Source organism: Bolinopsis microptera, chromosome 10, assembly GCF_026151205.1.
Source record: "Bolinopsis microptera isolate Bmic1 chromosome 10, MBARI_Bmic_1.0, whole genome shotgun sequence".
NCBI lineage: Eukaryota > Metazoa > Ctenophora > Tentaculata > Lobata > Bolinopsidae > Bolinopsis > Bolinopsis microptera.
In genome coordinates, this window is record NC_087081.1 from 4,424,056 (window position 1) to 4,441,745 (window position 17,690).

At 40.2% G+C, this 17,690-nt stretch overlaps 1 protein-coding gene across 2 annotated transcripts in view; it reads left to right on the forward strand.

The window, feature by feature from the left end:
- The first annotated feature begins 6,094 nt into the window (after positions 1-6,094).
- LOC134821806 (uncharacterized) overlaps positions 6,095-17,690 on the forward strand; it is a 37,579-nt gene continuing 25,983 nt past the window's right edge. For both annotated transcript variants that reach the window (XM_063832588.1, XM_063832586.1), the window contains exons 1-7: positions 6,095-6,185; positions 6,383-6,525; positions 8,372-8,483; positions 8,698-8,910; positions 9,068-9,178; positions 10,039-10,192; positions 11,002-11,171. In XM_063832588.1, the coding sequence (XP_063688658.1) occupies positions 6,110-6,185; positions 6,383-6,525; positions 8,372-8,483; positions 8,698-8,910; positions 9,068-9,178; positions 10,039-10,192; positions 11,002-11,171 (979 nt within the window). In that variant the 5' untranslated portion in view covers positions 6,095-6,109. The remainder of the gene's footprint in view (positions 6,186-6,382; positions 6,526-8,371; positions 8,484-8,697; positions 8,911-9,067; positions 9,179-10,038; positions 10,193-11,001; positions 11,172-17,690) is intronic.

Sequence of the window (17,690 nt, forward strand, 5' to 3'; positions counted from 1 at the left end):
TTAGGTTACTTACTTATTGATAAAAGGGCTGCTGGGAAAGGTGCTATTTTGAAGAAGCAGTCAGTGACCTTAATAATCATAAATATTAAAATCCGGCGAAGGTGTTATAGGTGAATGGTCGAGATCAATCGTATTAAAGGAATTAGAGTAATTTAATGGGCAAGGTGCTTCAGAATTATACGAAAACTATTTTCATAAGGAGTGCTCATTCTTAATCCATGATCTCTTATCATTCTTTACTCGGCGTTAACTTGGTCTTGCCTTCATTCCGTTGTTAAAACTTAAACCGTCTTCACCAAGTCATAATATGCCTTAAACCCGTTCTCGACTATCCGTAACTGTAGAATGTAAGGTAGAATGAAAGGTTGCTCCTTAGCTCCTTCATAAATAAATCGTAACCGCGTTCTCAAAATGAGGTTCGTCTACAGCTAACAGCTCAACTCGTTGTACTAATTAGTTTACCGCGTGTGTGAATAACCATGTTTTACTAGTTACTACATCCACTTAAACCTTTTTGACGTCACTTGGAGGTTTTCTTTGACACAAATCCGATTAAACGACGCTTTCTTTGTAACCATGGTAACACATGACGACGCTTTCTTTAACCCATTACCAGTAGACCATCCTTCACCTTCGCTTGGCCAAACAAAAACTGCTACTGCTAGCACATATTTTAGCATTCCGGAAAACCTCGTTAACTGCCGTGAGCTTTTCCTTGCTCGGGCTTGTAAAGTCACGGCCAACCAATTCAGTTTAACTGCGAGTAAATTCTATTGTTTTCCTAATTGTTAATTTGGTGTGTCCTTATAAATATTTGGTATCATTTAAAATTAGTGAAGGTTAATTTTTGTGGGACAAATTTGTAGCTTTGGTATTTAACTTAACTTAAACTAGAATTTGTAATTTTATAGTTTATGTTATAGTTCAGTCGGACATTTCGGCCGGTTGATCGGGGGTTAATTTTGAGCGAACCATTTCGCTCTCTTGCGCGTCATTTCGCTCTCTTGCACGTCATTGAAGATTATTAAGGAAATATTTCCCATTATCACAATTACTAGAAATATGAAAATTGAGGGAAATCCGTCGGATCTTCGGCACTATCCGTCGCGGAGTAGAGTCCGCGGCGGAGCCGCCGGACTCCGAGCGGACTCCGGCGGTGCTCCGCCAAAATATATTTACACTGGACTCGAGTACATTTTGGCTCTCCGCCGAGCGGCTCCGCCGAGCGGCTCCGCGGCGGCTCGACGGAGTGTCCGCCGCGGACTAAGCCACTAGGCGGACTCCGGTCCGCCGCGGACTCCGGCGGAGTGCTTGGCGGACTCCGCCGGACCTCTCCGCCAGACTTGAATCCGGCGGAGTCCGGCGGAACTTGGCGGAGTCCGCCAGCTCGGCGGACTCCGCTCGGAGTCCGCCGGACTCCAACAGAGTCCACTGACTTCCGACCTCCGACTTCCGACCCTCGGCTAAATTTGTCACGTGACATACAACATAGCATTTTGCAATATTGTGGTCAGATGAAAAGGTCACTAGTGATAAACCTTAACCATTACCCTCACAATGTCAATAGTGTACAACTCTAGTCCTAACTTTGACCCTATAATGTATAGACGTTGACCCTAACCCTCCACCAAACCGTCCGCAGCGAAATATCAATGTCATTGACTGGTCACGTGACCAAAACAATTTTTGTCATATTATCTCATATAGGGAAGCGTTTTTAGTTTTACCCTACACGTTGCATGTGGCGTCATTCGGCCGGATCCCAGCATGAGCAAGCAAAAATACGTCGACCATCACAGGACGACGCCAGCCAGCACTCTCTACGCTCTTCGAGCTCTAGCTGATCGTCCTGTGACGAAGTAAGGACGAAGCCTGAGGTCCTCAGGTAACATCGACCACCGATTGAAAATTCAAAGATTTTTTGACATAAAGGTCAAATGTAAAACTAAAATCTTGATGTTGATTGATTGACGACGTCAATTTTTGAGCACAGCGCGAGCGCATGCGGAAAAGGACCGCGTAGCTAGTCAAGATGTTGATAAATATTTGGCTTGTGGCGCGATGTGTTGCTCTAAGTATAGCCCTCTCGCTTGCAGTAGCGTGCGACCGCCGGAAATGACTTGTGGAACAAGCGCGCCCGCAGCGGCGCGAAAGCACCTGGTTAGCTAAATGAACGCGATGTGCCTTGCATTGTACTTGTAGGATGAAATCCTACTAGCTGACGCCACTCGCAGCTGTGATGTTCGCTGTACGTCAGCGATCGAAATTTATACGCGTATCACCCGTTAAGATGTGCCACCCGACGCGCCACGCAATTTTTCTCGTTGCTCGTCGCACGTCGACGAACAACGAAGCTCGTTGCGACGCGCAATGAGCTGCCAGGCTAGGACATCGTCCTGGTCCAACAAATTTTGGCGAGCGCGAGCGATTTTCTCCAAAAATTTAATGAGGGTGCCGCCTTCCACTCTGGCTAGGTTTCTTCTTATAGGGGGTGCACGATAAAAATAAAGTTGCTTGGATTTAAAAAATTTTTGTACCACTGTTTTCTAATTCTAGAGACTGTGAGAATTTTCACAATACCAAATTTGTTATACCTTTTTGGAAAGATCAATGAGTTTCGCCTAGGTGCCATATTTGATGGTGCGCGGCTTTTCGAGCAAAAGGAGCAACACATCGCGCCACAAGCCAAATATTTATCAACATCTTGACTAGCTACGCGGTCCTTTTCCGCATGCGCTCGCGCTGTGCTCAAAAATTGACGTCGCGTCGTCAATCAATTAACATCAAGATTTTAGTTTTACATTTGACCTTTATGTCAAAAAATCTCTGAATTTTCAATCGGTGGTCGATGTTACCTGAGGACCTCAGGCTTCGTCCTTACTTCGTCACAGGACGATCGGAGCTCGACGAGCGTAGAGAGTGCTGGCGTCGTCCTGTGATGGTCGACGTATTTTTGCTTGCTGGGATCCGGCCGAATGACGCCACATGCAACGTGTAGGGTAAAACTAAAAACGCTTCCCTATATGAGATAATATGACAAAAATTGTTTTGGTCACGTGACCAGTCAATGACATTGATATTTCGCTGCTGGCGGTTTGGTGGAGGGTTAGGGTCAACGTTTATACATTATAGGGTCAAAGTTAGGACTAGAGTTGTACACTATTGACATTGTGAGGGTAATGGTTAAGGTTTATCACTAGCGACCTTTTCATCTGACCACAATATCGCAAAATGCTATTGGCTATGTTGTATGTCACGTGACAAATTTAGCCGAGGGTTGGAAGTCGGAAGTCGGAAGTCAGTGGACTCTGTTGGAGTCCGGCGGACTCCGAGCGGAGTCCAAGCTCCGCCGGACTCCGCCGGATTCAAGTCTGGCGGAGAGGGCCGGCGGAGTCCGCCAAGCACTCCGCCGGAGTCCGCGGCGGACCGGAGTCCGCCTAGTGGCTTAGTCCGCGGCGGACACTCCGCCGAGCCGCCGCGGAGCCGCTCGGAGTCCGCGGCGGACTTTAAAGTCCGCTCGGAGTCCGCTCGGCTCCGCTCGGAGTCCGCCAAAATGTACTCGAGTCCAGTGTAAATACATTTTGGCGGAGCACCGCCGGAGTCCGGCGGCTCCGCCGGAGTCCGCTCGGAGTCCGGCGGCTCCGCCGCGGACTCTACTCCGTGACGGATAGTGCCAAATCTTCACTTAAATTTTAATCTAAATGAAAAGTTTAACATAAGTTAAGTCATTATATCGTTACAGTCTTACTCCCTCTCTACTCTTAGAGCTTTAAAAGAAAGTCTTACTCCCTCTCTACTCTTAGAGCTTTAGAGGAAAGTCTTACTCCCTCTCTACTCTTAGAGCTTTAGAGGAAAGTTTTACTCCCTCTATACTCTTAGAGCTTTAGAGGAAAGTCGTACTCCCTCTCTACTCTTAGAGCTTTAGAGGAAAGTCTTACTTCGTCTCTACTTAATGCTTTAGAGGAAAGTCTTACTCCCTCTCTACTCTTAGAGCTTTAGAGAAAAGTCTTACTCCCTCTCTACTTAGAGCTTTAGAGGAAAGTCTTACTCCCTCTCTACTTAGAGCTTTAGAGAAAAGTTTTACTCCCTCTCTACTTAGAGCTTTAGAGGAAAGTCGTACTACCTCTCTACTCTTAGAGCTTTAGAGGAAAGTTTTACTCCCTCTCTACTCTTAGAGCTTTAGAGGAAAGTTTTACTCCCTCTCTACTCTTAGAGCTTTAGAGGAAAGTCTTACTCCCTCTCTACTCTTAGAGCTTTAGAGGAAAGTTTTACTCCCTCTATACTCTTAGAGCTTTAGAGGAAAGTCGTACTCCCTCTCTACTCTTAGAGCTTTAGAGGAAAGTCTTACTCCCTCTCTACTTAGAGCTTTAGAGGAAAGTCTTACTCCCTCTCTACTTAGAGCTTTAGAGGAAAGTCGTACTACCTCTTTACTCTTAGAGCTTTAGAGGAAAGTCTTACTCCCTCTCTACTTAGAGCTTGAGAGGAAAGTCGTACTACCTCTTTACTCTTAGAGCTTTAGAGGAAAGTCTTACTCCCTCTCTACTCTTAGAGCTTTAGAGGAAAGTCTGACTCCCTCTCTACTCTTAGAGCTTTAGAAGAAAGTCTTACTCCCTCTCTACTTAGAGCTTGAGAGGAAAGTCGTACTACCTCTTTACTCTTAGAGCTTAAGAGGAAAGTCTTACTCCCTCTCTACTCTTAGAGCTTTAGAGGAAAGTCTGACTCCCTCTCTACTCTTAGAGCTTTAGAGGAAAGTCTTACTCCCTCTCTACTTAGAGCTTTAGAGGAAAGTCTTACTCCCTCTCTACTTAGAGCTTTAGAGGAAAGTCTTACTCCCTCTCTACTCTTAGAGCTTTAGAGAAAAGTTTTACTCCCTCTCTACTCTTAGAGCTTTAGAGGAAAGTCTTACTTCGTCTCTACTTAGAGCTTTAGAGGAAAGTCTTACTCCCTCTCTACTCTTAGAGCTTTAGAGGAAAGTTTTACTCCCTCTCTACTCTTAGAGCTTTAGAGGAAAGTCGTACTCCCTCTCTACTCTTAGAGCTTTAGAGGAAAGTCTTACTCCCTCTCTACTTAGAGCTTTAGAGGAAAGTCTTACTCCCTCTCTACTTAAAGCTTTAGAAGAAAGTCTTACTCCCTCTCTACTCTTAGAGCTTTAGAGGAAAGTCTGACTCCCTCTCTACTCTTAGAGCTTTAGAGGAAAGTCTTACTCCCTCTCTACTTAGAGCTTGAGAGGAAAGTCGTACTACCTCTTTACTCTTAGAGCTTTAGAGGAAAGTCTTACTCCCTCTCTACTCTTAGAGCTTTAGAGGAAAGTCTGACTCCCTCTCTACTTAGAGCTTTAGAGAAAAGTTTTACTCCCTCTCTACTCTTAGAGCTTTAGAGGAAAGTCGTACTACCTCTTTACTCTTAGAGCTTTAGAGGAAAGTCTTACTCCCTCTCTACTCTTAGAGCTTTAGAGGAAAGTTTTACTCCCTCTCTACTCTTAGAGCTTTAGAGGAAAGTCTTACTCCCTCTCTACTCTTAGAGCTTTAGAGGAAAGTCGTAGTCCCTCTCTACTCTTAGAGCTTTAGAGGAAAGTCTTACTCCCTCTCTAATCTTAGAGCTTTAGAGGAAAGTCTTACTACCTCTTTACTCTTAGAGCTTTAGAGGAAAGTCGTACTACCTCTTTAGTCTTCACTCTTAGAGCTTTAGAGGAAAGTCTTACTCCCTCTCTACTCTTAGAGCTTTAGAGGAAAGTCTTACTCCCTCTCTAACCTTAGAGCTTTAGAGGACATTTTATAATTCATTATTTCAATTGTAGTTCTTAAATTGCTTTTATAACAAACCCTTTCCTTTAAGTGCCTGGTTATAATAAACTACTAGTTACCATAGTTACACTACTAGTTACCATAGTTACACTACTAGTTACCATAGTTACACTACTAGTTACCATAGTTACACTACTAGTTACCATAGTTACACTACTAGTTACCATAGTTACACTACTAGTTACCATAGTTACTCTACTAGTTACCATAGTTACACTACTAGTTACCATAGTTACACTACTAGTTACCATAGTTACACTACTAGTTACCATAGTTACTCTACTAGTTACCATAGTGAGGTTATAATGATGAGCCTAAAGTTCTTCACACTTCTACTCATCTGCATGAAAGTAAAACGAATTAATTCAGATACGATTATCAGTAAGTATATGTAAAAACATATTTAAAACATAACTTCTTTGTATTCTATTTGTTACGGATCGTGCCCTTGAAGTTCGCTTACAACTATTGGAAATCGGAATCGAATTCTAATAAATTCTGTTTAACTGCAAATATAAGGTACTATTTGCATTCCATTAGTTACGAATTAACATTAAAAATAAATACTTGTGTTTCAGTTCCCATCCGAGAAAGCACGGACGTGTGGGAGGTAACAACGTACGGCACACACGTGGTAAACACGTGGCGTAGTAATTACGACATGTGCAGGTCACGTGGTGCTCTACTTCCGGAGGTGTACGACAAATACATGACCGAGCAGGTTCGTCACTTTAAATAATTACCTCCCCCTCCCCCTCCCCCTCCCCCTCAAATACATGACCGAGCAGGTTCGTCACTTTAAATAATTACCTCCCCCTCCAGTGTGCAATCAATCTTTTCGCTTGTGAGTTGATATCAGTTGTCTCTTATCAGTAAATAGGTAATTGCACTGCCTTTTACTGTGCAGCTTTGCTATACACGAAGTATACACAATATGGAATTTTCGGTCAGTACACTTCAACTGGAGAAACAGATTGAGGACTTATCAGACTCGGTTTTAGCGAATCTTAATTGCAGGAAACTAGAGGACCTCACTCATGACTTGTTCAAGCCAAAAGGCGTTACAAAGGATGTAATAACCGAAATAGTTTTGAAGATGGGGTCTATGATATGTAAATCGAGAAATGTTTTGAGATCAGCAGCAGAGACGCTTGACCAACAAAAATCAGAACAGATAAAAACTCAGAACGAGCTCATCCAATGCAAATCTGGTAAACTAGCTTCAGTGAAGGAGACAGTGAAAACAGAAATGAAACTGTTTACAGATGTTGTGAAGAATAACAGCGTAGCTTCTGATATCTCTCCAGCTAAAATCAAAATGGCTGTGAAATCGGCGATTACAGAAGATGATCGGTCGAAAAACTTTATCATCTTCGGGGCCCCAGAACAGCTCGAATGTGAAAAGCAAGAAATGAACGAACGGGATCTCGTGGGTGATATTTGGGGTTTTATGAAGTTCATTGGAAGGCCGACTATAACAAACATTGAGAGAGTGGGAGTAAAGAAGTCTGACAGCCCTCGATCACGGCCGATAAAAGTTACTTTGCGAGATCCTGAAATTGTACGTGAATTTCTGAGCAGAGCAAAAGTCTTGAAATCGGTTGATGTGGCAGACTACAATTTCAACTACAACAAACTCTACTTATCTCCAGACAGGTCGCAGGATGAGCGAATCTCTCGCCAAAAGCTCGTACAGGAAATGAAAGAGGGAATCAAGAAGGACCCGAGCAAGAAATATTACATAAAAAACAATAAAGTTTGTGTCGCTGAGTGACTAATTATTTGAGAAAGTCAAGCATTTGTGTATGTGTGTGACGTTAATTTCATGGAGTTAAAACTTTTTGTATAACTGAGAACAGAGGTTAGAGGAACTACTGATAAGAGTATGATTAGACTGTGTTGCGTTATCAGTTGACTTTTTGCATCACTCTTCTAGTTTATACGTAATAGGGTAACTTAGTTATAGAATAGGATTTTAGTTGTTGCAAGCATTGCACTAAGGTTTTAAGTTAGGTAAGTAGGCCACGAACTGTTGAGCAAACTGGGCTGGAAGCCCAAGCAATATGCAGTTCTGGTCTTGAGGCTATTTTACAATGTTTTATAACATGTGCTTGCAACTAGATCTTGAATGTCGCGTGCCCCACGGGGTTTTGATTTATTCATACAATTTATTATATATTCGTTCCAAAGCCCTTATGGGTACCAGCAAAAACTGGTTTTCAAACAAAACAAACCTCCTCCCCCTTCCCCTCAAATATATGACCGAGCAGGTTCGTCACTTTAAATAATTACTTACCTCCCCCTCCCCCTCCCCCTCAAATACATGACCGAGCAGGTTCGTCACTTTACATAATTACTTACCTCCCCCCTGTATGGAAAATGCTTTGTGGTGTTACAAAGTTACAAACAGTGCACTTGTCTGAATCTTAAACAGATGAACTCTTGACACACGCTGCAACCCTTTTGCAACGTGTAGCAATTGAACTCCCATCTAATAATTTTGCTAAAACATCGAGAAAAAAGAAGCCTATTCCAGAATGTTGAGCTTGCTCACACACGTTCCACAGGTTAAGAAGCTTGCTGGAGATAAGGGACTATGGCTAGGCTTACTGTACAGCAGTGATAGAGAATACTCCTGGGCTAGTGGAACTCAGCTCGCCTTCACTGATTGGGCTCATGGTTTGTTTATTATAGTCTTACTGTTGACTAATGCTCTAATGTTAAAGTTGGATAGAACGTTAATTGATAGATCATTCAGTCTATTCGTAGAGATTATGTTTGCAGCAAAAAGAGCACATAGACTTTAAAATATCTCCATTTAAAAAAGAATCATGAACGAAAGACCATCTTACTTGACAAAACATTGAACCCAATTATAATTCCCACATTTCAGGTTACCCTCTCACTGGTTCCAGTTCGTTTTATGCTGTCCTGTCTTCGGATGGCCGCTGGAGAACAACACGAGGGACTGCTGATTTGGGTGCTGCTTGTATGAAGAGAGTGACGAGACAGCCGATTAAAGAGGAGAAAGAGGAGGAGCCGAGGAGACTGATAGCTAGTAGAGATGAGGAGGAGACGGAGGAGGATGTGCAGTACAAACCCAGGAGTGAGTTTTATTTATGAATTTTAGTTAACCTCTGATTGCTATAATGGCCTATGCAATATTGCAGCCTATAGACTATTATTATTAGGTTTTATCTTCCGATTTGTGTCTAAATGATTGCTCCTCAGCCACTTGAATCTACTATTATCTCCCTTATCAGTTTATCTGGACGGTATGATCCTGCACGTGGGGGAGAAGCCCACTGATTGGCTGTCAGCGTATTATTACTGCAAGAAGAAGACGTTAACCCTTTCTGTTATACTGACTCCAGGTAAAATTATATTTCAACTGCTGGGTGGGTTTAAGTTACCGTACAATATGCATTAAAGTATTAAGCTAAATAATAAATAAGTAATCATTAAGTAATGAAATAGCAATTGACCGCTTAGACAACGGGTGGAGGTGCGATATATTGATAAGTAAGCACAGCAGATGGCCTGTTTGACAGGCAACCAATTAAACACGTAATTATGATTCTGGCGGTGATGAACACATCCCTCTAACACATACATGTTAAACAAATCGTCTGTTTCGAGAGAGAGTGAAACACACTTGGAGAGTGAGCAGCACTTTGTGTGCTCCTCCAGCGGATTGACCTTCCAAATTCAGTGCAGAATTTGAGTATGCGATTTAAAAGTGGAGTTTAAAAAAGGTCTGATAAAGACAGGGATTAAGAGCTAGAGTGGGTGATGCTGGAGATAAAGAGGGTGGAATGGAATATGCTTGCCATTACACCGCAACACAGCGTCAAACTTGACACGTCAATCGTAATCTGCTTATCTATCATCAAGCATCAATCGAGATTTAATATCGGCCTTATCTATCGTTAATTGGTATCGATCAAATCATATTCCCATTCATTATATCATAGAGGGCGAGATTATGTTTTTATCATCTGATAATCGAGCATAATACGCATAATTCTAACACTTAAACTGTATTTGAACAACAATTAAACTGTATTTGAATCATTGATTTTAACAAGTACAGTTTCATTGATTTCGTTTAAAACTCGATTTAAAATCTCGATCATACTCACATATTATTTTATAATGTTGCTATGTAACACTATAACAGAACATCTCGATCAATATCGATATCAATGATTATTGATCTCAACAATTATCGCAGAGTTTAACGCGAAGTTGACAAAGGTTGCCAGGCAACTGAAACAGCCGTTATGGTTATCCCTGGTAGGGGCTGGAGGAAGGTTTTGGTGGATGAACGGGGTCCAGTTCCAGTTCAACCAGATCTCCCCTGACTACGATCTGACTGGCAGGGACAGGTAACTTAAATAGTGGGCCGTTTATTAGCCAGTTTTGATGGTTTTTAGCCAATATATGCACTGTGTTACACGAACTAGGGCTATAAAGTAGATTAAAAGATTTAAAAGCTAGATGACATAGTTAAACGTGACCATACAAATAAAGGTAGTCTGAATTGTGGTAACCATGGTAATGAAGGTAGTCTGAAGGTAGTCTGTATTAAAACTTTTGGTAGCCGTGGTAACCGTCATTACCACAAAACCAACACTTTGGAGCTTGGCAATATTTTAGATCACACCAAACATGTTAAACTTTGTGGTTTAGAGAATTCTAAATGGAATTTAGCGAAGAGACGAGCTCGGCTATGTTGAATCAAACACACGCTTAGCAGCCACAGTTCATGTTACGCCGCTGGGTGAAAACGTTGTTTTTGGTGCAATTTGAGTGGAATAATAAATAAGTGCCAAAACTCATTGCAATTGTGTCATCACGCTCGTTTTTTAGCATGTAGCTTAGGATTTCTAAGCTTAGGATGGCTTGCGAGTGCTAATGAACCAAAGAGGATTTTAAAATAATTTTAATACAGCTGGTGCCCCAAAAACGCGACCAAATTATTTTTGTTACATCGACTCTGCAACAAAGTTCTATTTTGCTCATAACTTGAAATTTAAAAAAAGCTGGTATCCAAATTCCAGGGCCAGGGCCAGATTTTGTAACAATATAAATAAAATTAAATAAATAGTACCAACTAACGATTATTAGAATTAAAAACTTTTGTTTTATTAAAGTACTTAGTAAAGTAATTAACGAATACCCACTGCTCCCGCAGCACTTACACCTTGCTAAAAGAGGACGGTAAATGGCACGACAGTTGCCCTGGTGGACGTGAACCTTGTCTACTAGGTCTACCTCTGTGTGTAGAGATAGCTCCAGAGGCTACTGCTCACCCTGGTTACAATAGTGATGTGGGAAAACAGGAAACTACTACCTACTACACTGGTAAGGAGAGGGGATTTTTGCTATTAATTTATTGTAATATTTCCTGCCTGATGAGAGATTGACGTATCGTTGAGAAATCATGCGCGTTGACCAAATGAAATATAAACAAATAAAACGCTAAAACCACCAGGCGCCAATAATCACATAGCAGCTGTGCTGACCAAATGCCAATAGAAATGCGGTGTTTCTTTTTTACTTTTATTCGCTTTCCTCCCCCGTCACATCTGACGTGGAATGATGCAGCTAATAATGCAGCTGTCAGGCACAGTTTAATTTTTATTGTTCGCGTGGCAGACGTCTATACTCCCTTACGTATTATTAAGCATGAAGCGTTTCTCTAAGTGAGAAAGATTAATGATTTCTTTCAAATAATTGCGCAATGGTTTAGAGAAACAAAAGAAAGTTTTAACGGGAGAATACGTCTTCGCAGAGGTGTCTGGCGAATACCAAGGTTCCAAGGTTACCAAGGTTACCAAATACCAAGGTTCGAGGGATTTTCAACTTACACTGCCCTCATCTTCCCCTCTTATAAAGATTACGTATCCAAACAGCGTAGCTTACACTGAAAATATTGTGACAACTGAACAGATCGCAAAAATGGAATACATTGAAAAAGCCCCAAACGTATCAACACCTAAAATCACTGAACCAAAACACTATGGTGAAACTATCAATGAACTTGCTGAGGAAGAAGACTCTGCAACCGAAGACATTGATAGTGCAAAAGAAAATGTAGTTACCGAGGAAATTGTTGTTACCATGAAAAGTGTCGAATACATTGACACAATTGAAAACAAAGGTATCCCTAAACCCACTATACCTCAAAATATATCAGCAACTACAGAAGAAATTTCTGAAGTGGAAGATACGGCAAGAAAAGACAATTCTAGACTTAGAGGTACTACTCATGCACCCGACAAATTCTTTCAGCAGAAAAACAAGCAGGCTTTAATATTACCACCAACAATTATTAGCACTATTGGGTTCAAATATCACCTCAGCACGTTTATTTATTACTTTTATTTGTCTTCCTCTTCTGACCGTCTGACGACAAATAACTGTCGAGTTACATTGCTCCTTTATAAAACTTTACATTTATTATTCGTTCCTTACGTATTAATAAGTAAGCTGGATTTTACATATTTTACAAATTTTACAACTTTTATCGATCCACAATCAATTGAGTCGTGTATACATACGCAATATTATACAGTTATACAGACTATATAGCACTGATTTCCGTTTTTGTTGTCGCCTTCTAGCGCTAGTTGTCGCGTTTTCGCTATCGCAAAAGAACCTGCAATCTTATACAGACCATATAGCACTGATTTCCGTTTTTGTATTTATATTAGCACTCAGTAATCAGTTTAGCAAAGCAATATTCATCACGTTTTTAAAATCCCTCTTCCATGCAACATTTAGTCAACAACTAGGAATTTAAAAGATATGGTAATTAAATTATCATTGCTCCTTTATAAATTGCTTCGTTATGAATGTTCTAATTAATCCTCAGCTCCCACTACTATTATGTATGTTTACATTGCTCCTTTATAAAAGTTATGAATGTTCTAATTAATCCTCAGCTCCCACCACTATTGTGTATGTTTACATTGCTCCTTTATAAAAGTTATGTATGTTCTAATTAATCACCATCCTCAGCTCCCACTACTATTGTGTATGTTTACATTGCTCCTTTATAAAAGTTATGAATATTCTAATTAATCACCATCCTCAGCTCCCACCACTATAGTGTATGTTTACATTGCTCCTTTATAAAAGTTATGAATGTTCTAATTAATCACCATCCTCAGCTCCCACTACTATTATGTATGTTTACATTGCTCCTTTATAAAAGTTATGAATGTTCTAATTAATCACCATCCTCAGCTCCCACTACTATTATGTATGTTTACATTGCTCCTTTATAAAAGTTATGAATATTCTAATTAATCACCATCCTCAGCTCCCACTACTATAGTGTATGTTTACATTGCTCCTTTATAAAAGTTATGAATGTTCTAATTAATCACCATCCTCAGCTCCCACTACTATAGTGTATGTTTACATTGCTCCTTTATAAAAGTTATGAATGTTCTAATTAATCACCATCCTCAGCTCCCACTACTATAGTGTATGTTTACATTGCTCCTTTATAAAAGTTATGAATGTTCTAATTAATCACCATCCTCAGCTCCCACCACTATAGTGTATGTTTACATTGCTCCTTTATAAAAGTTATGAATGTTCTAATTAATCCTCAGCTCCCACTACTATTATGTATGTTTACATTGCTCCTTTATAAAAGTTATGAATGTTCTAATTATTCACCATCCTCAGCTCCCACCACTATAGTGTATGTTTACATTGCTCCTTTATAAAAGTTATGAATGTTCTAATTAATCCTCAGCTCCCACTACTATAGTGTATGTTTACATTGCTCCTTTATAAAAGTTATGAATGTTCTAATTATTCACCATCCTCAGCTCCCACCACTATAGTGTATGTTTACATTGCTCCTTTATAAAAGTTATGAATGTTCTAATTAATCCTCAGCTCCCACCACTATAGTGTATGTTTACATTGCTCCTTTATAAAAGTTATGAATGTTCTAATTAATCACCATCCTCAGCTCCCACCACTATAGTGTATGTTTACATTGCTCCTTTATAAAAGTTATGAATGTTCTAATTAATCACCATCCTCAGCTCCCACTACTATAGTGTATGTTTACATTGCTCCTTTATAAAAGTTATGAATGTTCTAATTATTCACCATCCTCAGCTCCCACCACTATAGTGTATGTTTACATTGCTCCTTTATAGCCCCCTCCCGGGTTGCAACATTGCCATGTTACGCAAATAATTGCCGCGCTAACGAAATATTTGCCATCTTAGCAAAATATGCGCCGTGTTATGATGTATTTGCCAGGCTGCGCGTGATGATGCAAATATTTCATAAGGAGGCGAATTTTACGTTAGGAAAATGCGCATTCTTAGCAAAATATTTGCCAAACGGTCTGACGCGCGCTGCACGCTCCTTTTTAGTTTGTTTACGCGAGAATGAAATCTTCGCATTCTTAGCAAAATATTCGCCTCCTTATAATTTATTTGCGCGAGAGTTAAATCTACGCTTTCTTAGCAAAATATTCGCCACCTTATAATTTATTTGCGCGAGAGTTAAATCTACGCTTTCTTAGCAAAATATTCGCCACCTTATAATTTATTTGCGGGAGAGTTAAATCTACGCTTTCTTAGCATAATATTTGCCGCCTTATAATTTATTTGCGGGAGAGTTAAATCTAGCTACGCTTTCTTGGAAAAATCTTTGCCACCTTATATTTTACATCACTTCATTTGTGATAGGAATTAGGATCATATGCTGCTTACGACTCTGCAGTGGATCACATACTGTATACGTGGATTGAACTGAACCGAAGGAATTATGATCAGTGGATCGAAATACATAACGTGACCGACGAATCGCGTCCACAAGATCACTTCGAAATAAGTAATAATGACGAATCACTTGATGAATTTATGATCCAAAAGAAGGATAGGATCTGACCTGAACTTGGAAATAAGATAGGATATTGTGTCGCACTGAATATAATAGAGTACGCTACCTGGATTGTAGTGCGACACATAGGTACTGTAGTCAGTGTAGTGCGAAAGATTACCTTTATAGTGTTAGCAGTTAAAAATCTAAACTTCATCCCGTTTCAAATATCAAACCACAGTACGAATTATTGCACTAATGCCGGTTATAATGAGGTCTAAAACACACGCTCAAAGTTAAAGTGTGTTTATATTTACCAATTAAACTTTAGTTGATGTTAACTTGTTAATTATAACTGTGTACGAGTACGACTACCTACCTAACAGTAACCGCTTCGATTTGTTTAACAAAACATCATTTTCCGAACTAGAGTGCGGTACCTATGACTTAGACTTTACTCCGCTAGAAACAACAAAATTTAAACAATTGGACAGTAGCGAATCTACCTAGTGAACTTTAGTGTTAGAACTTAGCGGTGACCGACAACTAGGAACCTCTCATTCCGGCCTCCCACAGCTAGGTATCACATCACATGGCCCAATCAGTGACGTATCATTTGTGATGTGAAGTATTTGTGTTTGAGAAGTGTTTGAGCTCTCGGCATGTGTTCACATAACGGACGTGAGCCAGGTCCAAAAGGGGCTGGTTCTCGTATCCAAGGATGTGAGCCGAGCATGCACTGAAGCGGAAAGCTGCTGAACAGCCCAAGGCAGTAGAGCCAAGGCGTCCGGATCTGCACAGCACTCTGAAGCGAAGACCTCAGAAGAATTCCTCCTTCCTTCCACATGCACCTCCACGAGACGGGACGAGCCCTTTGTTATCTTCGGCGGGAAGACAGATCGGAATGTACGAGTCGTTGCCTTCTCTACAGCCCGGAACCTTGCTACGCTGGCATGGTAGCAACTGGATTGCAGACGGCACGTTTTACGTCGCCCCGAATATATTCACCCAGAGCTATACGATTCATGCTGTTATTGACCAGAAATTTTTGCTGTGAAATCAGTGGATACCTGAAGATTGAGAGATGGACGCCTCGAGATTGTTCTACAAGGGCCCCCGACTGTTTAAACCAACTTCAATCGGTGTATTTTCGAACGCTGATTCCGATTAACCCCTCATATGACATCGATCACGTGATATGACCGTAAGTTGACCCGAACTAAAGTCAACTACCTTCAGGACACGCACTGAAGTCCACCAGGAAAATATATTGAAAAATCTATTTTGTCAAATTCGAAGAAAACTTTTTGTGAATTACCTAAGTTATGTTTGTAAACAGTAAAATAACTAATTCGTCAATCATGGCATGGATATGCAAATGATCCAGTTTTTCTCTAAACTTAAAACTCCGTAATATTTTAAATCGATTTACTCGCGCATTCTTGGAAAAATAATTGCCAAACAGTTTGACGCGCGTTGCACGCCCCTTTTTGGTTTGTTTACGCGAGAATGCAATCTTCGCATTATTAACAAAATATTCGCGTCCTTATAATTATTTGCGCGACGCAAATAAATCTTCGCTTCCTTAGGGAAATATTCGCCACCTTATAATTTATTTGCGAGAGGATTCAATTTGTGTTTTTATGTTCGCGCAGTTCTTAGCAAAATATTTATCTGAACGAAAGCTCAAAATTTACCGAGAAATTGACCGTCTAATTAATCTATTTTGATGACTGTTTCTGACCTAAAATTGCACAAAAAATCGATTTAACTAGGTTTCAGAACCTATAAACAAATCCTTATTCCTCAAAATTTATGTTTTATAGTTAATACGAGCAACAAGCAACGCCAACATGTAGGTATATTGTATTGATCCTTCGGTTCTACAGCTCTTGACCTAGGGCTGAAACCGTAAGATCGAGGCAATCCTCACCTCAACTGATCGAACTTGATCGGAGAGCAGAGTACGACAAAACACAGCAGGTAAGCAATTCATTTTTGTGACTGTTCCTCACCTGTACAACGTTGCACGAGAAATCGATTTAAATTGGTTTTACAGCCCTAATCATGAGTCATGACCTACGGAGTTGAACTTAAGCTGAGACCGAAAGATCGAGGCAATCCTCACCTTCAATGATCGAACAGGTACTACTAACATCGATCACGTGATATGACCGTAAGTTGACCCGAACTAAAGTCAACTACCTTCTGAACACGCACTGAAGTCCACCAGGGAAATATATTGAAAAATCTATTTTGTCAAACTCGAAGAAAACTTCTTGTGAATTACCTAAGTTATGTTTGTAAACAGTAAAATAACTAATTCGTCGATCATGGATATGCAGATGATCCAGTTTCTCTCTAAACTCAAAACTTCGTGATATTTCAATCGATTTTACTCGAATTCTTTAAAAAATATTTGCCTAATAACGGTCTGACGCGCGTTGCACGCTCCTTTTTAGTTTGTTTACACGAGAATGAAATCTTCGCATTGTTAGCAAAATATTCGCCTCCTTATAATTTATTCGCGCGAGGATTGAATATGCGCGTTTTTAAGTTCTTACTTCTTAGCAAAATATTTATTTGAACGAAAACTCAAAATTTACCGAGAAATCGACCTTTTTATTAACTCATTTTGGTGACTGTTTCTGATCAGAAATTGCACGAAAAATCGATTTAACTAGGTTTCAGAACATATAAACAATTCCTTATCCCTCAAAATTGATATTTTATAGTTAATACGAGCAACAAGCAACATATATTTTGATCCTATTATATGGTTCTACTCATGATATGACCTAGGGAGTTAAGCTGAGACCGAAAGATCGAGGCGATCGAACAAGTAGGTACTAACACAATTTTCAGATAGAAATGTTCGTTGCAATATTATTTTTATTGCAGCTTTGCAACTTGAGCGAAGTAAAGAGCAAAGTACGAAAAAACACAGCAGTCAAGCAACTCATTTTGGTGACTATTCCTCATTTAACTGCTAACGTTGCACGAGAAATCGATTTTAGTTGGTTT